General features: G+C 36.4%; 1 protein-coding gene across 7 annotated transcripts in view; it reads left to right on the plus strand.

The window, feature by feature from the left end:
• The window catches only part of FANCI (FA complementation group I), an 86,519-nt gene that overhangs the window by 22,384 nt on the left and 45,352 nt on the right, over positions 1-18,783 (plus strand). For 5 of the 7 annotated variants that reach the window (XM_059056581.2, XM_059056582.2, XM_067029879.1 and 2 more), the window contains 9 exons: positions 6,558-6,688; positions 7,133-7,289; positions 7,369-7,426; positions 9,307-9,348; positions 9,675-9,798; positions 10,241-10,326; positions 11,915-12,041; positions 15,970-16,062; positions 16,708-16,844. In XM_059056581.2, coding sequence (XP_058912564.1) covers positions 6,558-6,688; positions 7,133-7,289; positions 7,369-7,426; positions 9,307-9,348; positions 9,675-9,798; positions 10,241-10,326; positions 11,915-12,041; positions 15,970-16,062; positions 16,708-16,844 — 955 coding nt within the window. The remainder of the gene's footprint in view (positions 1-6,557; positions 6,689-7,132; positions 7,290-7,368; positions 7,427-9,306; positions 9,349-9,674; positions 9,799-10,240; positions 10,327-11,914; positions 12,042-15,969; positions 16,063-16,707; positions 16,845-18,783) is intronic. The other 2 variants (XM_067029881.1, XM_067029880.1) reach the window with 1 other exon arrangement.

Genomic DNA, 18,783 nt, shown 5'->3' on the forward strand with positions numbered 1-18,783 from the left:
AGAGAGAGAGATTATGAGGAGAGAGATAATGAGGAAAGAGATTATGAGGAGAGAGAGAGAGATTATGAGGAGAGAGAGAGATTATGAGGAGAGAGAGAGATTATGAGGAGAGAGAGAGATTATGAGGAGAGAGAGAGAGATTGTGAGGAGAGTGAGAGAGATTATGAGGAGAGAGAGAGAGATTATGAGGAGAGAGAGAGAGAGATTATCGGGATTGTTTTCTTAATTTAATGTTCTCAGTGTTCATTGCTAGTGTATAGAAATGCAATAGACTTTTGTATATTTATCTCATATCTTGCTACCTTCCTGTACTTGTTTATTAGCTCTAGTAGTTTCTTCTTGGTGGATTCCTTGTAAACAAGATTATGTCATCTGTGAATAGGTACAACTTTATTTCTGTTTCAATCTAGATGCCTTTTGTTATTTTTCTTAACTAATTACCCCAGTTGGAACCTCCAGTAGAATAGAATTGGTGAGAGTAAACATTCTTCTCTTGTTCCTGATCTCAGGGAAATCTTTCAGTTTTTTATTATTGAGTGTGATGTTAGCTGTGGGTTTTTCATGGATGTCCTTTATCAGGTTAAGGAAGTTCCCTTCCAATCTTAGTTTGTTGAGTGTTTTTTTATCATGAAAAGAGTATTGGAATTTTCAAATGCTTTTTCTGTGTCTACTGAGGTGATCATGTGGTTTTTATCCTTTATTTCTATGGTATATTACATTGATTTTCATACATTGAACCACTCTTGTATTCTTGGGTTAAATCCAATTTGGTTATAGAGTATACTCCTTTTAAAAATGTTGCTGGATTCAGTTTGCTAGTATTTTGTTGAGGATTTTTGCATCTGTAGTCACAAGGGATACCGTTCATAGTTTTCTTAGGATGTCTGTGTCTGGTTTAGGTATGAAGATAAAAGTGGCCTTGTAGAACGAGTTGGGGAATGTTTCCTCCTCTTCTTTTTTTTGGAAGAGTTTGTGAAGGGTTGCAGTTAATTCTTTAAATGTTTCGTGAATTCACCAGGGAAGCCATCTGGTTCTGGGCTTTTCTTTGTAGAAGAGTTTTGATTGCTAATTCACTTTCTTTATTTATAGGTCTGTTGTGGTTTTCTATTATCTTTTTTAGTCAGTTTTGATACTTTGTGTCTTTATAACAACTTATCCGTTTCATGTAAGTTTCGTAATTTATTGGTATACAGTTATTCATTGTATTACCTTGTTTTTGTTTCTGCAAGATTGGTAGTAATTCCCCTCTTTCATTCCTGATTTTAGTAATTTGATTCTTCTCCCTTTATTTTCTTTGTCAGTCTGAAGGTTTTTCAATTTTGTTGATCTTTTCAAAGAATAAGCTTTGGTTTTCTTGATTTTTCTCTATTCTTCTATTCTCTGTTTCATTTATGTCTGATTTTACTTTTATATTCTTTCACTTGCTTTGAGTTTAGTTTCCTCTTTTTATAATTTCTTATGGTGGAAGATTGTGTTATTGATTTGAGATCTTTTTTAATATAGGTATTTACAACTGTAGATTTCGTTCTAAGCACTACTTTAGCTGTATCCAATAACTTTTGGAATGTTGTGTTTTTGTTTTCATTCATCTCAAGGTATTTTTCTAATTTCTCTGTGCTTTCCTCTTTGACCCATTGGTATCTAAGATTATGTTAATTTCCACATGTTTGTGAATTTTCCAGATTTCCATCTGTTATTGATTTCTAGTTTCATTCCACTGTGGTTACAGAACATAAATGATATGATTATAATCCTTTTAAATTTATTGAGACTTTTTTTATGGCCTAATGTGTGGTTTATCCTGGAGAATGCTCCATGTGTACTTGTGAAGAATGTCTTCTGTTGTTGTGTGTAGTGTTCTATATAGATGTTTGTTAGACCTGGTGTGTTCAAGTCTGTTTCCTTGTTGATCTTCTAATTGTTGTTCTATTGATTATTGAAAGTGGCCTGTTGAAGTCTCCAACTATTGTTGAATTGTCTGTTTCACCCTTCAGTTCTGTTAGTTTTTGCTTTGTGTATTTTGTTAGGTGCTTATATGTTTATAATTGTTATACCTTGATTCTTTTATCATTATAAAGTGCCCTTTTTTGTCTTTTATAGTAATTTTTGTCTTAAAGTCTACTTTTTTCTGTTATTTTTAGAGCTACTTCAGCCCTCTTTGGTTACTGTTTTCATGGTATATCTTTTCTAAACAATTTGTATCTTTGAATCTAAATTGTGTCTCTGATTGACAGCACATATTGGATTATTAAAAATCTGTTCTGCCAATCTTTGCCCTTTTTTTAATCTATTTTATTTTATTTATTTTTGGCTGTGTTGGGTCTTCGTTGCTGTGCACGGGCTTTCTCTAGTTGCAGTGAGCAGGGGCTACTCTTAGTTTTGTGCGAGTTTCTCATTGTGGTGGCTTCTCTTGTTGCGGAGCATGGGCCTTAGGCTCACGGGCTTCAGTAGTTGTGGCTCATGGGCTCTAGAGCACAGGCTCAGTAGTTGTGGCACACGGGCTTGGTTGCTCTGCAGCATGTGGGATCTTCCCGGACCGGGGATTGAACCCGTGTCCCCTGCACTGGCAAGCAGATTCTTAACCACTGCTCCACCAGAGAAGTCCCAATCTTTGCCTTTTGATTGGAGTATCTAATCCCTTTACATTTACCATAATTGCTAAGAAAAAGTAAGATTGATATCTGCCGTTTTGCTGTTTGTTTTCTTTACGTCGTGTCTTTTTGTTCCTCTGTTACTACCTTATGTGTTATATGTTAAGTAGGTGTTTTCTAGTGTACCATTTTAATTCCTTTGTAATCTTTTTCACTATTTTTTTTCAGTTACTTTCTTAGTGCTTGCCTTGGCAATTAGAACTGACATCTTAACACATTATTGACCAGAGACATATCAATACATTTTTAGAGAGTGCTACAATTAACATCACCATGAGAAGTTATTAGAGCTTGAAATTGATCAGGGGTTCATTATACAACTTATGATTGTCATTATCATTCACATTTTGCTCCTTTTGGTTTTTGCTTCAATCTTGTGTATATTATAAATGTAAAATTTTTTAAAATGACACATCGTAAAATTTTGAGTGAAAAATTTTTTGGTGAATTTTATGCAGATACTTTCTCTGATTGTCCAAGTGACATATATACTAGTGTCTCAGAAGATGATAGTTCTTCAAAATATAATTCTGATTCAGACGATGTGAATATTAGACCAACAAAAAGACAAAAAACCTTAGTGATTGATTCCAATACAGAAAGTAAAAATGAAATGCATGGTGCAGGAGAATGCTCCTTTGCTTCTACAGAAGAGTGGCTTGAAGACAACATTTTACAAAAATTAGAAGACTTTATAGGTGTGTCAGGTCTAACTATTGAATGTAATAATCCACAAAGTGTTAGTAAAATAACATAATTAATTTTTTGGCCAGCCAAAATAAAAATCGCTGGCCACAGGCATTAGTTTCTGAAAAAATTCCCCCAGGCCATAATGAGTTAATTTATAACAATTTAGTTCAGATTAATACCAGCTTAGATTTAATAGTTATAAAACTTTGCTCTACATATAGCTTCATTCTTCTCCTTCCTCCTTTGTGTTATTATTGTCCTGTAATTACATCTTCACACATTTATTCCCACCAGTGCAGATTAATAATTGTTGTTTTATGCAGGTGTCTTATAAATCAGATAGGAGAAGAAATAATTACAAAGTACATTTATACTGTCTTTCATATTTTCCTATGTAGTTACCTTTACTGATATTCTGTATTTCATGTAGATTCAAATTACTGTCTGGTGTCCTTTCATTCCAGCCTGAAAGACTCCCTTTAGCATTAGGGCAGGTCTTCTGGCAGCAAATTATTTTTTGTTTATCTGGGAATGTCTTAATTTCTCCATTTTTGGAGGGATAGTTTTTCTGGCTATAGAGTTCTTGGTTGACAGTTTTGGAGGGATAGTTTTTCTGTCTGTTGAGTTCTTTCAGTACTTTGACTATGTTATTCCCATTTCCTTCTGCCCTTCAATGAGTTTTTTAAATGAGAAATCAGCTGTTAATTGTATTGAGTACTCCTTTTACCAGATGAGTTGCTTCTCTCTTGTTGCTTTCAGTATTCTCTTCTTGTCTTTAACTTTTTTATTTAACTGTACAGTTCAGTGGCACTAAATGCAATAATTGCTCTATCTAGAACTTCCGGTATTATGTTGAATAGAAATGGCAAAAGTGGGCATCCTTGTATTTTTCCTATCTTACGGAAAAGTTTTCAATCTTTACTTATTGAGTATGATGTTAAGTGTGGGTTTTTCACATTTTTTTTATGATGAGGCATCTTTGATTTTGATAGTTTGCTATGTGGTATGTCTAAATGTGGATCTCTTGGGTTTATCCTGTTTGGAGTTCTTTGAGCTTCTTGAATGTGGGTTTTGTTTGTTTGCTTTGTTTTTTGTTTTTTTGGCTGCACTGTGCAGCTTGTGGGATATTAGTTCCCCAACCAGGGATTGAACCTGGGCCCTTGGCAGTGAAAGCACAGAGTCCTAACCTCTGGACTGCCAGGGAATTCACTGAATGTTTAGATTAGTGTTCTCATTAAAATTGGGAAGTTTTTGGCCATTACTTCTTTTTTTACTTTTCTCTCTTTCCTTGCCTTCTCGGACTTTCATTATGTCTATGTTGGTATATATGACGGGATCCCGCAGGTCTATGAAGCTCTGATCATTTTTCTTCTTTTTCTTTCTTTCCCTGAGACTGGATAATCTCAATTGCTCTCTCTTCAAGTTCTCTGATTCTTTCTTCTACCAGATCAGATCTCCTGTTGCGTCCCTCTAGTGGATTCTTCAGTTCAATAATTGCACTTTTTAATTCCAGAATTTTTATTTGGTTCTTTTTTATAATTTCTATCTCTTTATTGATATTCCCTATTTGGTGAGACATCATTCTTATATGTTCCTTTAGTTCTTTAGACATGGTTTCCTTTTGTTCTTTGAACATATTTAAAATAGCTGATTTCTGTCTTTGTCTAGTAAATCTAATATCTGGGTGCTCTCAGGGACAGTTTCTATTGATTCCTTTTTTTCCTGTGTATGGACCATACTCTTGTTTCCCTGTATGTTTTTTATTTTTTGTTGCTGAAAACTGACATTTTAAATGATATTTTGTGGGAATTCTGGAAATCAGATACCACCCCCCTCCCCCAGATCTGTTGTTGCTGTTGTGGTGTTGCTTTTGTTTTTATAGTTGTTCTTCTGAACTAATTTTGTAAAATATGTATTTGTTGTCTATGGGCACTGTTCCATGTGGCCACTGAAGTCTCTGTTTGGTTAGCTTTGTGGTCAGCTAATGATTTGGCATAGATTTCCTTTAAAATGCCTGGAACCAGTGAGTTTCCCAGCCTTTGCTGAGGGATCCTGTGCATGTCAGGTGCACACCTTCAGTTCTCAGGCAGGTAGCTTATAACTCCTCCTTAGCCCTTCTGCTTGTACAGAGCCTCAGGATCAGCCAGAGGTGAGAGATTAGGGTCCTCTTGGGTGTTGCCTGGCCATACACACAGCCCTTGCCATGTGCACAACCCTAAGTATTTTCATGGTTTTCTAGGTTCCCAGGAATATGTCAGAATGTTTCAAAGTCCCCAATGCACCTTTCTCCAGCTTATATTTTAAGTTCTTTGGTCAGCTTGTTGTGTGCCCAACTGTTATTGCTCATCCAGGCAGCTGAAAAAGTAATCACTTGCAACTGGTTTAGACAAATGCCCCTGGTAAAAGATTGCACTGGGTGAGTTCTAAGTCAGGTCAAGTAAAGACAAGTCTTGCGAGTGAAAATTTCTAGGGAATAGCCAGACAGATCAGATAATGACAGTTATCTGGGAATTGGGCTTTGGTGGAGCTCCAATCATATTCTGTCCCCTCCAGAGGCTGCTAGACTTATGGCTTGTACCATGAGTGTGAACTGTTGGTTTTAAAGACTACTGGACTGGTGGGGGTAGGGGTTAGGAGGTTGAATGAGGGCATGTTGAAACACAACAGAACTTGTAATTCTCACTTAGATTCAGCTGTTTATCTTAAATAAACTCTCCCTGGATTGTTGCAAGTCTGGTTAATTTCCAGAATTCTGAACAAGTTGGTTTTCACTATTTTGGGTAGTGTTATAGTTGCTTTTATGGAGGAGAGCATTTTCCAAGGTCTTTATTACTCTACATTCCTGCTGACACCCATCAGTGATGATGTTTTGAAGTGAAGTATGTTAAAGGCACTTAAAATTTGGGTTACTGGATCCCAGAAAAGCTCTAAAGTATATTAGAAGGTGTTCCCTCTTCTGAACTATAAAATTATTTTTAAAATTAATGACATAGGTGGAAGTAGAAAAGGTAATGTTTCAGTTTTCTGTCTAAATTAAATACTTTTTCAAAGCTCCTAAATATTGCTGTTCTAAACACCGTAGTAATAAGTAGTTTGATAATTCTGTTTCTGTATTCAACTACAAAGCTGTTGGTTTTTCCTGTTTACCCTTCAACCTTGTAAGAATTCTGCCCTTTTTCTTTCTTTGTTTCTGTACCACCTGTTTAAAACAATAAGGTTCCCCCTGCTCTGAGGAAGCTGGAGCTCTTAGGAGACTTAAGATATACAGTTGTTGTGTCCAATTGTTGGAATCAGGGGATTTGCAGAAAGAAGTAGCATCTGAAATCATAGGATTCCTAATGCTGGAGGTGAGATGGAAAACAAAAACTTTTTTGGTTTTGGGTGGATTTTGGGGGGTTTGTAATTTGTTGAGGGAGGGAAAACTTAAGTGTGCCAAACCTACCATAGCTCCTATTTGTGAATAAGAACTACTGTTATAAAACAAAATAGTTGATGGATGAGCCATAAACCATTTAGATGTTTACGTTACATTTCTGGTATCATGGACATGTATCTCTTTGAAGAGTTGGCATATTTGAAAACATCAGGGAACTTGGTGGAAGATCCTGATCTATGAAATCCTTTACAATTATAAGTTTATACCAAAGCAGAATGATTCCCTGAATCACTTACAGGACCGGTTCTAGGTTTCAATGCCAGTTCTATTAATTCAGCAAAAGAGTATTTCTTAGAAAGAGATAGCAAACATGTAGATTTCTGCTTAACATTTTTTTAATCCCATGAACTTTTAGGTTCACAATTTTCCAGGAGCATTATTGGTTGAATTAGCCAATGAGTTTGTTGATGCTATCAAAGAGGGCAACCTAATGAATGGAAAATCTTTGGAGCTATTACCCATCATTTTCACTGCGCTTGCTACCAAAAAGGAAAATCTAGCTTATGGAAAAGGTAATTTTCTTCCAATCTTAGTGGCTTTTACTCTCTTCACTGAATTAAATTTATTCCTCAGTGTATTTTGCATTTCTAGGTGAACTAAGTGGAGAAGAATATAAGAAGCAGTTGATTAACACCCTCTGTTCTGGCAGGTGAGTCTTCCTTATTAATATGTAGAACTTTCTCAGGACTACAAGTGACCAAAAAAAGAATTATCATTTATTTTAGGAATTTATACCACTCAAGTTTTTAGTCCATTTTGGTTTATGGTCTACCACTATAAAACCATTTAGTCTGTGATGAATTTTTGAGAGAGGTTATTTACTGTATTCTCTATTCTAAGACTATACATACAGTTTCTACTTACTTGACTCTCCATCTTTTTTTTTCCTCTTGGTACGCGGGCCTCTCACTGTTGTGGCCTCTTCTGTTGCGGAGCACAGGCTCCAGACGCGCAGGCTCAGTGGCCATGGCTCACGGGCCTAGCCGCCCCACGGCATGTGGGATCTTCCTGGACTGGGGCACGAACCCGTGTCCCCTGCATCGGCAGGTGGACTCTCAACTACTGCACCACCAGGGAAGCCTGACTCTCCATCTTAACACAGCAGTTTATCCCTATAGCAATATTTGGAGTCCCAAGGTCCTTAAGGCTGGAAAGTCACCCTATCACTATCTTTTATATTTTTTTGAGGGAGTGAGATGTATAAGTGATGTTTGTATCTTTAAACCAGAAATATGAGAATCTACCCTAAGGAGAAATTGCAACATATAAGAAAATCTTCATACATGAACATTTCAACACAGAAATTTGTGACCAACTTAAGCATACAATAATAGAGATATGTTAGTTATGGTATGTAAGCTGTGTATCAATAAGTTAAGGTAGAGCCGCTCCATGTAACTTATACCCATTAAAATTAAGTATTTAAAGACATACATCAAAGATGAAAAATTCTTACACTATATATAATATATATATCTGTGTGTATATATTTATAGTAAGAAATCCTTAATATATATTTTTTTTAATTAATTATTTTTGGCTACATTGGGTCTTTGTTGCTGTGTGTGGGCTTTCTCTAGTTGCGGTGAGCAGGGGCTACTCTTTGTTGTGGTGTGCAGACTTCTCGTTGTGGTGGCTTCTCTTGTTGCGGAGCAAGGGCTCTAGGCACCCAGGCTTCAGTAGTTGTGGCTCGTGGGCTCTAGAGCACAGGCTCAGGAGTTGTGGCACACGGGCTTAGTTGCTCTGCAGCATGTGGGATCTTCCCGGACCAGGGCTCGAACCCATATCCCCTGCATTGGCGAGCAGATTCCTAACCTCTACCCCACCAGGGAAGTCCCTTACAGAAATTATTTTAGGCATGAATCAGCACATGTATATTTATCCATTTATTTGTTTGTTTTTAATTATACAAAAGAGTTTATTCATTACATTGTAACATACCTTTCATTTTTCATTTAACACATCTGTTCATGTCAGCATATACTTTACATCATTCTTTTTAACAGTTCCATAGTATTCTGTTATATTTGGCTAGTGTCCAGTTGTTAGATTATTTGTTTTTTGCTGATAAATAATATTTGGCTATTTCGTTTTTTGCTATTATGAAAAGTGTTGGAATTAATATCCTTATATGTCTAGGTGACCTTTTATAAGCATGTACATGGGATATATTTCTAATAGTAAGTTGGGTGGGTCTTTGGTTATGTACATTTTTAAAGTTGATAAGTAGTATTGCCAACTTGTCTTCCCAGAAGGATTATATCAGTGTACATCCCCTAAAGCAGTATGTGAAGTACTTGTTTCCCAAAATCTCACCAGCACTGAATGTCATCAGTTTGATTTTGCCAGTCTGATAGGTTAAAAGCTGTTATTTCATTGTTTTAAATGTCATTTCTTTGATCTTATTTCCCAGTGGTACCAAGTCACACTTGAAATGGCTCTAATTGTTTCCTCCTTACTAATTTTACAAAGTAATATGTAAATAAGTTTAAATGACATAAACTTTCTTTGTCTAATTTCTTTAATCAGATGGGATCATCAATTTGTAATCCAACTTACCTCCATGTTCAAGTAAGCATCATCATTACCTTTTCTTTTTATATCCTGCTATGAGAACTTACCTACCAGAAACAAATGTAGCAAGCTCAAATACCACTGTTCCCCAAATAAGAGTATCGGTACCTCTGTTTTCTGTTACAGAATTTCCCCTCACTCTTTTTTGCTTTGATTTCTTATTTAAAGTATAACTTTATGATTTTTTTTTCCAAGATAACTTTGCTTAATTAAGGTTATTGGTCCCCTTTAAGGTTCTGCATTAGAGAAAAATCAAAAGAGGTAGTTATAGTATTCTAATACTTCCAAATTAGGCTCTGATCTTTAGAATCTTTGATCCACAGGGATGTCCCTCTGACTGCAGAAGAGGTGGAAATTGTGGTGGAAAAAGTGTTGACGATGTTCTCCAAATTGAATCTTCAAGAAATACCACCCTTGGTCTGTCAGCTTCTGGTTCTCTCCTCAAAGGTATAAATGAAAAATTTGCTTTTTTTTTTTTAACTCTGGTGAAATGACCAGTTAATACCATTCAGCTTGTTCATACTCTTGTTTTATATACTAGGGCATAGATGCTTTTATTTCATGTATGATGATTTGGTCTAGTAAAAAGGTCATGGTCCTCAGCCAAAGTAAACATACATTATCTCTTGTAGTACCACATTTTGTGTGTGTGTGGTAGTAAAACAGATAAAGATCTCAGAAAGGGTGGACTATAGGCCCCTTAAAATCTGATATTAAGATGTATTTCAAACTCAATTTCAACATGAAAGTGTTCTATAAATTCTTAGTGTGACTCTAGGTTATAATTTATCTATTTAAATTCATACTTGAAAATCCTTCAAGCTGAAAAGAACTTTAAGTTCAACTTGCCTTTTATGGGGAGACGTTACTTATTTTGTATTTTTTTCAGGGAAGCCGGAAGAGGGTTTTGGAAGGAATCATAGCTTTCTTCAACAAGCTGGATAAGCAACACAGTGAGGAACAGAGTGGTGATGAGTGAGTAATACAGTATAGAATAAAATCATTTTTCCAAATTCATCTTATTGTTATCTGACTGTTCAGTCCATACCTTCACCTCAGCACAGAATTTCCCTAGTCCCCTTAGCTGCTCAGTAATAAAATTAAAAGAATAATGCAGTCTCTTCAACTCTTTCATTTTAATCTTTCCAGGAAAACAGCAATAATTGTTCTGTAAGTTTCCAGCTTAAAAGCTATTAAATGTTTACTCTATGCCAGAAACTATTTGGCCCTAGGACTACAGTGATGAACCAGTCAGACAAGGTTCCTGCTCTCATGGAGATATTTCAACAAGAAGAGAAAATAAAATAAATTAAATAAATAACAAAAATATTAGAGTGAAAAGTGTTATGCATATATTTCAAATGGATGATGTGCTAGTGACAGTGTAGCTACTTTAGGTTGAGTGGTCAGGGAAAACTTCTCTGAGAAGGTGCTATTTTAACTGAAGCCTAAATGATAAGAACCACAATATATAGATCAGGAAAAAGCACATTCTCAGCTGGTGGAACAGTTAGTGCAAAGGCAGAACACAGCATGATGTGACTGAAAAAGAGGATTTTTTTTTAAACATATTTACAGAGTGCTTGCTCTGTGCCAAGTGCTGTTCTAAGCACTTTAAACCTTACAGCAACTCTATTTTGCCTCTGTTTTATGCATGTAGAAACCAAGGCACGGAGATATTGAGGAATTTCCAAGGGTTATGTAGCCATAACTTGGTGGACCTGGGATTTGAATTCAAGCAGTTTGGCTGCAGAATTCGTGCTTTTAATCCTGTTGCAGCCTACTGCTTCTAATCTGGAATAACTTTTAGTTATTTGGCTTGAGAAATTGATTAGAAGGTGGTCTTGTATACTGAGTTAGGAAAGACTGACAAAAAGCGGGTTTAGGGGGAAATAAACGCAGTTTTGACCATGTAAGTTTGAGATGTGTATTAGTATCCCATATGGAGGTGTTGTGCAGGCAGTCTGGGGTTTTAGGGAGAGGTCAGGACAGGAAATACAGATTGGAAAGGACTAAAGCCTTCAGACTGGATAGGGTCACCTAGGGAAATCGTAAAGAGAAGAGAAAGAAACCCAAGAATTGAGCTCAGAGGCATTCACCATTTAAAGGGAGGATGAGCCAGCACAAATAATTAAGAGGCCAGTGACAATGCCCCAGAAGCTAAGAGAAGAAAATGTTTCAAGAAAGAAGGGGTCAACTGTGTCAGATCTGCTGAGGCTTTAATTAAGATGAGACTTGGTTATTGGTTTTGACAGTGTAGAGGTCAGTTGCTTGTTCTTGCAAGGGCTACAAATAGCATTGGAAGGGAGGTTAGGGAGGGGACAGAAGCCTAATTGAATTGAATTGAACTGGGAAGAGGTAAAGAAGTGGAAATAATGACTATAGACAGTTCTTTTAAGAAGTTTTGTATAAAGCAGAGAATGAGACAGTAGATTTTGTACTTTGTGCCTGCCTCCAGTGATCATATTAGTTCCGCTTGAGTTTTTCTGTTTGTTCATATGAGCATATGCACTGTTGTCTCTTTCCCAAACTATAGCTCATACCATTTTGTTGAATCTTTTAGGCTGTTGGATTTTGTTACTGTACCATCAGGTGAACTTCGTCATGTGGAAGGCACTATTATTCTACACATGGTGTTTGCCATCAAGTTGGACTGTGAACTAGGCAGAGAACTACTGAAACTCTTAAAGGTAGCCCCACACTCTTAAGGAGATCCAGGATCTCTTTATGAAACAGGGATGTTTGAACTCAAGCCTCTTTTATGCTGGTTAATGACAGGAAACAAATACATAGAAATATTGTAGAACGACCCTGGGTCTAGAGGATCTCTTTTTTTTTTTTTACTTTGAAAGTAGAAGATACATGATATCACTACATTCTTAAGCAAGTTCCATTTTAAAACCATACCTTTAGTGTTTTAGTGTTTAAAAAGAAAAAAAAGGTGAAGACTGTTCAGCAGGAAACTCAAAATTTAACCTTAACTCCATTATTCTGTGAGCTTCAGTCTTGACCTCTATTTCCGTATTTGTGAATTGGGGAAATTGCCTATTTCTAGTAATATATTGTGGGGCTTTGTGAAGCTAAGTCATTCATCATTAAATATTTGTGAAGTAGTAAGATAAAAATTAGAAATGTTTTTAACTCTTTTTAAGTATTTTGCTACATTTACCTTATCTCACTTTCTCACAAGTATAGATTTTTTTCTGAACCATTTAAAAGAAGAAATCATGACACTTCAATGCCTGAATACTTCCACAGATGTCTCCTAAGAATAAGGATTAATACCTTTTCACTGAGGTTTTTGAAGCATCCAGCCCAGTTTTCTTGTGTCTCTCATTGTCAGATTTGTCTGTTTCCTTATGATTAGATTCAAGTTAAACATTTTTGGCAAGAATATGTCATAAGGGATGTTGTATACTTTCTCTTGTTGGGGTCAGCATACTTCCTCTAAAGGGACAGACACTAACTATTTTAGGCTTTACAGGTGATACGGTCTCTGTCAGTGCTACTCAGCCCTACTGTTGTAGCAAGAAGGCAGCCAGAAACAACACATAAATGAATGACTGGCTGTGTGCCAATGAAACTACGTGGGCACTGCAAGTTGACTTTTATTTAATTTTCATGCGTCACAGAATATTATTCTTCCTTTGATGTTTTTTTCTCCTCAACAGTTAAAAAAGTGAAAATCAGTCTTAGCTCATGGGCTGTACAAGAATAGGTGATGGGCTAGATTTGTCCCACAGGCTGTAGTTTGCCAACCACTATTCTGTTGCATTATGTCAAAAGGCTCATAGTATCAGGCAGTCTTAGCCAAATCATTTGATCAAGACAGTGACCATCAGTTTTCTTCATTTGCAAAGATATATGTTTCCCTTTGTAATTAGAAAGTAATCCATGGGATCATAATTCAAGGCATGCAAAAATTCTTTTCCTCAGCAACCTTTCACACAGTGGATTTTGTTTTCCTGTCTACTGATGATTCTTGGCCTAAATCACTAATTATACTGGGAGTTGCAAAATGGTAGAATTAAGATTAGAAATTTTTAATTCTGTCATTCCTTTTACATTATTAGCTGGTTTTCTTCTGTGAAAAGAGCCACCCCCCCCCCATTTTGGGGGATATTGTTTTGCAGCCATGAACCTTTTAAAATTCAATCTCATATGCAGTACCCAAAGTGACCCATATTTGGCTAATTGGATCCTTGAGGTAGGTTTATGTGTCCTTCTGACATGGCCCCATTAGTCTTTGAGCACTTCTGTGGCATAAGCTGTACAAGACACACTTGTGCTTTCCTTACCCCATCCTGATTTCTCTAAGGAGCCTTGGGTCCCTTTTGTAGGAAAGGATATTTAAAGACCATGATGTGGAAACTAGCCTTTAAACCTCCTTTGTCTTCTCTGTATCTGTTCACTCTTCTTTTTATTTAGGTTTACAGTAACTATATTATTGATCTTTTCAAAGAACCAGCTTTGTTTATCGACTGTTTTATATTTGTTTGTTGGTTTTCTGTTTATTCATCTTTGATTTTATATTTTTTCCTTTTTTTTCTTTTTTTAAAATTAATTTATTTGTTTTTATTTTTGGCTGTGTTGGGTCTTCGTTGCTATGCACAGGCTTTCTCTAGTCGGCGAGCCAAGGCCACTCTTCATAGCAGCGCATGGGCTTCCCATTGTCCTGGCTTCTCTTGCTGTGGAGCACAGGCTCTAGGCCCGCGAGCTTCAGTATTTGTGGCACGCAGACTCAGTAGTTGTGGTGCACGGGTTTAGTTGCTCTGCAGCATGTGGGATCTTCCCGGGCCAGGGATCAAACCCATGTCCCCTGCATTGGCAGGAGGATTCTTAACCACTGCTCCACCAGGGAACCTGTATTCCTTTTTTTCTTTTGTTTCTTGTCTATCATTTCTTTCAGGACTCGAAGACCTATTTTTTAAGCTTTATTGAGGTACAATTTACATAACATAAAATACACCCATTTGGGGCTTCCCTGGTGGCACAGTGGTTAAGAATCTGCCTGCCAATGCAAGGGACACGGGTTCGAGCCCTGGCCCAGGAAGATCCCACATGCCATGGAGCAACTAAGCCCGTGCGCCACAACTACTGAGCCAGAGCTCTAGAGCCCGCAAGCCACAACTACTGAGCCCACGTGCCACAACTACTGATGTCTTTGCGCTTAGAGCCCGTGCTCCACAACAAGAGAAGCCAGGACAGTGAGAAGCCCATGCACCACAACGAAGAGTAGCCCCCACTCACTGCAACTAGAGAAAGCCCACACACAGCAACGAAGACCCAACACAGCCAAAAAAAAAAAAAAAAAAAAAAAAAAAGAAAAAATACACCCATTTTAAGTGTGTAATTCATTGATTTTTCATAAGTTTATCCAGTTGTGCAACCATCATCATAATTCAGTTTTAGAACATTTTCATCACCTCGTAAGATCCTTCATGCCTGTTTCTATAGATTTACCTTTCCTGATTTCATATAAATAGAATCATACAGTATGTAATCTTTTGTGTATGGCTTCTTTCATTTAGCATAATTTTCGAGGCTTATCCATGTTGTAGCACTTACAAGTATTTCATTCCTTTTTATTGTTGAATAGTATTCTATTGTATAGACATATCCATTGTTTAGCTGTTCACCAGTTGATGGACATTCGAGTTTTTACTTTTTGGCTATTATGAATAATGCTGTTGTGAACATTCACATGCATGTCTTTGTGTGGACATATGTTTTCATTTCTCTTGGGTAGATACTACAAGTGGAATTTCTGGGTTATGCAGTACATTTCCCTCTCCCTCTCTTTCCCTCTCCCTCTCTCTCTTTATATATAATGTTTTTCTTGGCCATGCCATGTGGCATGTGGGATCATAGTTCCCCAACCAGGGATCGAACCTGTGCCCCCTGCAGTGGAAGCATGGAGTCTTAATCACTGGACCACCGGGGAAGTCCCATATGTTTATAATTTAAAGAAACTACCAAATTGTTCTCCAAAGTGGCTACATCATTTTACATATCTATCAGCACTATATGAGGGCTCCTGTTTATCCACATCCTGGCCAACATTTGTTATGTCTTTTTTTTTTTTTTAATATACCTATTCTAATAGCTGTGAAACAGTATCTCATACAGGTTTTACTTTGCAGTTCCTTATGATAACGGAACATCTTTTCATGTGCTTATTTAGCTGTTCTAATATCTTTGATGAAATGTCTATTCAGATCTTTTGCCCATTTTTTGATTGTGACTTAAAGAGTTTTAAGAATACTTTGTGTATCATGGGTACAAGTCCTTTATCATGTATGTAATTAGCAAATATTTTTTTCAGTCTGTGGCTTGTTTCATTTTCTTAATGGTGTCTTTTGAAGCGCAAAAGTTTTGATTTTTAATGAGATCCAATTTATCAGTTTTTTTCTTACATAAATTTTGTTTTTGTTATTTGTATCTAAGAAATCTTTAATCCAAAGTCTTGAAGATTTCCTGCTGTTTCCTTTTAAAAGTTTTATAGTTTTAGCTCTTGTATTTAGGTTTCTGATCCATCTAAGGACTTGTTTTTAAGTAGGATATGTTATACTTTTTAAGATGTTAAGTTATGACTCCTTTTTGGTTTATCTGTTCTAGGCAGGACAGCAAGGAGATTTCAGTAGTAATATATGTCCTTTCAGCATTGCCCTCTTCCTCTCTGTAACAAGAATACAAAGATTTGAGGAACAGGTATTTATGAATGACTTTTTGGTTCTTTCTGTAGTTGATAAAGTGTACAATAGCCTATTTTTTAAATTATCTTTTCCTAAACAATTCCACTCCCACCCTGCCAGCAGCATATTCCCCTATAAGAATGTAGGCCCACACTGTTCTCTGCAGGCTGCTTGAAGACTTCTTCAGATACTTGGTTTATACCTCCATTTCCTATTGTGTGGTAAGCCAGGTGGTGAGATGGGAATAAGAGTGGAAACATCACACAGTCCAAGTAGCAAGAATGGGAAGTTTAGCTGGGTATTCATTGCAGTTGTATTATGTTGTAGCTTTCTAAGAAACTGTCCCTGATCAACTTGAAATTAATGAGAATCTGTTATTTGAAAGAATGAAAATATAAAATCCTTTACCCTTTTTTCTCATATGTGTTTCTCTGGCTGTGGGTAATACTGATTTTTAGCCCTTTTTCTCTCAAGGAAGGCCTGTCTTCAGCTCTTTTAAGTTCCCACTGGAAGTCATAAGTTTTGTATCATACTCATCAGTGAAACAGTTGTCATAGGGGTATGAGTGTATGGCAACAAGTAGGAAGAGTTACAGGGTTAAGATTCTATAGTATGGGCTATCATTTTTTGCTTCATTTTCCTATTTCTTTCATTATATTAGGTATTTGACCTTTTAAAGTCTTTGGTTATAAAAAGCTTTAAGGATCTTCAGCTTCTCCAAGGCTCAAAATTTCTTCAGAATCTAGTTCCTCATAGATGTTGTGTTTCAACCATGATCTTGGAAGTGGTAAAGAATAGGTAAGTTCATGAACCATAAGGTTCTTAGGGTATTTAGTATTAAGATCAGAAGATCCTTGAATCCCAAGGGCTGAGTTCTTGGCTACCTTGATAGCAAGGATACAAAACAGAAGTGTAGGTACCTTTGCTTCTTTCATGCTATTACTACTCTGTTGGCCTGAGTCTTCATTGGCTTTTTAGGTGAGTAGAAAACCGAGTTTTATTTACTTTAACTTTTGGAGTTTGGGACTGATGGATGGAATTGAATTAGCAGTTTTAGACAATTAAATTAGCAGTTTTAGGCAAATCCATTTTAAATCAAATTGAAAAAACTGGTAACCATCCTGGTTGTTATTTTCATGTTTAATGTTGTATTTCAGAGTATGCATTAGCTGTTACAACAGTCTTTACTGTGTCATGCTTTGTCTGTGGTTTGTCTCCATGGTTTGCTATATTTAGCTCTATTGATACTGTGTTTACCTGCAGATACTTAGAGGTGCAGAACATTAATGTACTAGGAAAAAAAACCACCTATGAACCAATACAACTTCCAGATTATACTTACTCCCCTATTTACCAATCATGTATGAGCTCTTACATGTTACAGATAAACATTTTGTAGCAAACCAACTACAACTGTCTCCTCCCTCCAAGATGGGAACTTTAGCCCATAGCACACACTATTTCTCCACTTCATTCTTGTTAAGATTATTAACAGACTATACTTATTTAGACTTCATAATTTTACTGGTTTCTTTGTTTACATCTATCTTTTGAACTTCATACTTTTCACTTGGAAATATGCCATAACATGGCATAATATGCCAAATATGCCATATATATTTTTTGCAGTAATCCTTTCTGATATGGTTTGTGGATAGTAAACTTTTCATATCTGAAAATGTCTTTATTTTGCTCTTCCACTTGAACAGTAATAGTTGGACGAGGTTTAAAATTCTGAGTTTATAATCAGTTTTACAGTCTTTTTGCATCTAGAATTGCTGATGAAAAGTCTGATGGTTATCTGATTCTTGTATTATTTTAGATAATCTGTTATTTTTCTTCATGGGAACTTTTAAGACTTTATTTTTATCCTTGATCTTCTGAAATTTAACACAGTTTGTGTTTATGTAAGTTCCTTTTTAATTCATTTCTGCTTGGTAATTGGTGTGCCCTCTCATTCTAAGGAGTCATGTCTTTCCTAAACTCTGTGATGATTTTCTTTGAGTACTGTCTCCCCTTTTTCTTTCTGTTGTCTCCTATTTTTTTTTTTTGCGGTATGCGGGCCTCTCACTGCTGTGGCCTCTCCCTCTGCGGAGCACAGGCTCCGGACGCACAGGCTCAGTGGCCATGGCTCATGGGCCTACCCGCTCCGTGGCATGTGGGATCCTCCCAGACCAGGGCACAAACCCGTATCCCGCACATCGGCAGGTGGACTCTCGACCACTGCGCCACCAGGGAAGCCCTCGTTGATTTTTTTGTTTGTTTTTGTTGGAATTTCTTGATCTCTGTGCTGTCTCTTAATTTTTCTTTCACGCTTTTCATATTTTTGTTTTTTTGTGTCAAGTTCAACAAAAATTCCTTAGCTCACTCTTCAAAATAATTATTTCTTCAGCTCTGCCCATTTTATTCTTAGGTCCATTTATTGAATTTTTCACTCTTTCCATCATGTTTTTTATTTCCAAAATTTCTAATTGCTTCTTTTTTCATAAGTTCATTTTTTGTTTCATGCTATAATGTTCTTTCTTATTTCTCTGAAGATATTCATTAGACTTTTAAAATCTTCTGTTTGTTCCATTAACCTTTTCCCTTAGCGATTAGTTCTCTTTGTTGAGTTTGGTGCTTCTCTTTCATGATGATAGTGTTTTCTTGTATTTGGTGGTTATTACTTATCTCCTTATTATTGTTTTTGATATTCCCCATTAGTTTGTCTGAGAGTGCTGTATCTTTTAACACATTC

The sequence above is a fragment of the Kogia breviceps genome, chromosome 3 (genome assembly GCF_026419965.1).
Source record: "Kogia breviceps isolate mKogBre1 chromosome 3, mKogBre1 haplotype 1, whole genome shotgun sequence".
NCBI lineage: Eukaryota > Metazoa > Chordata > Mammalia > Artiodactyla > Physeteridae > Kogia > Kogia breviceps.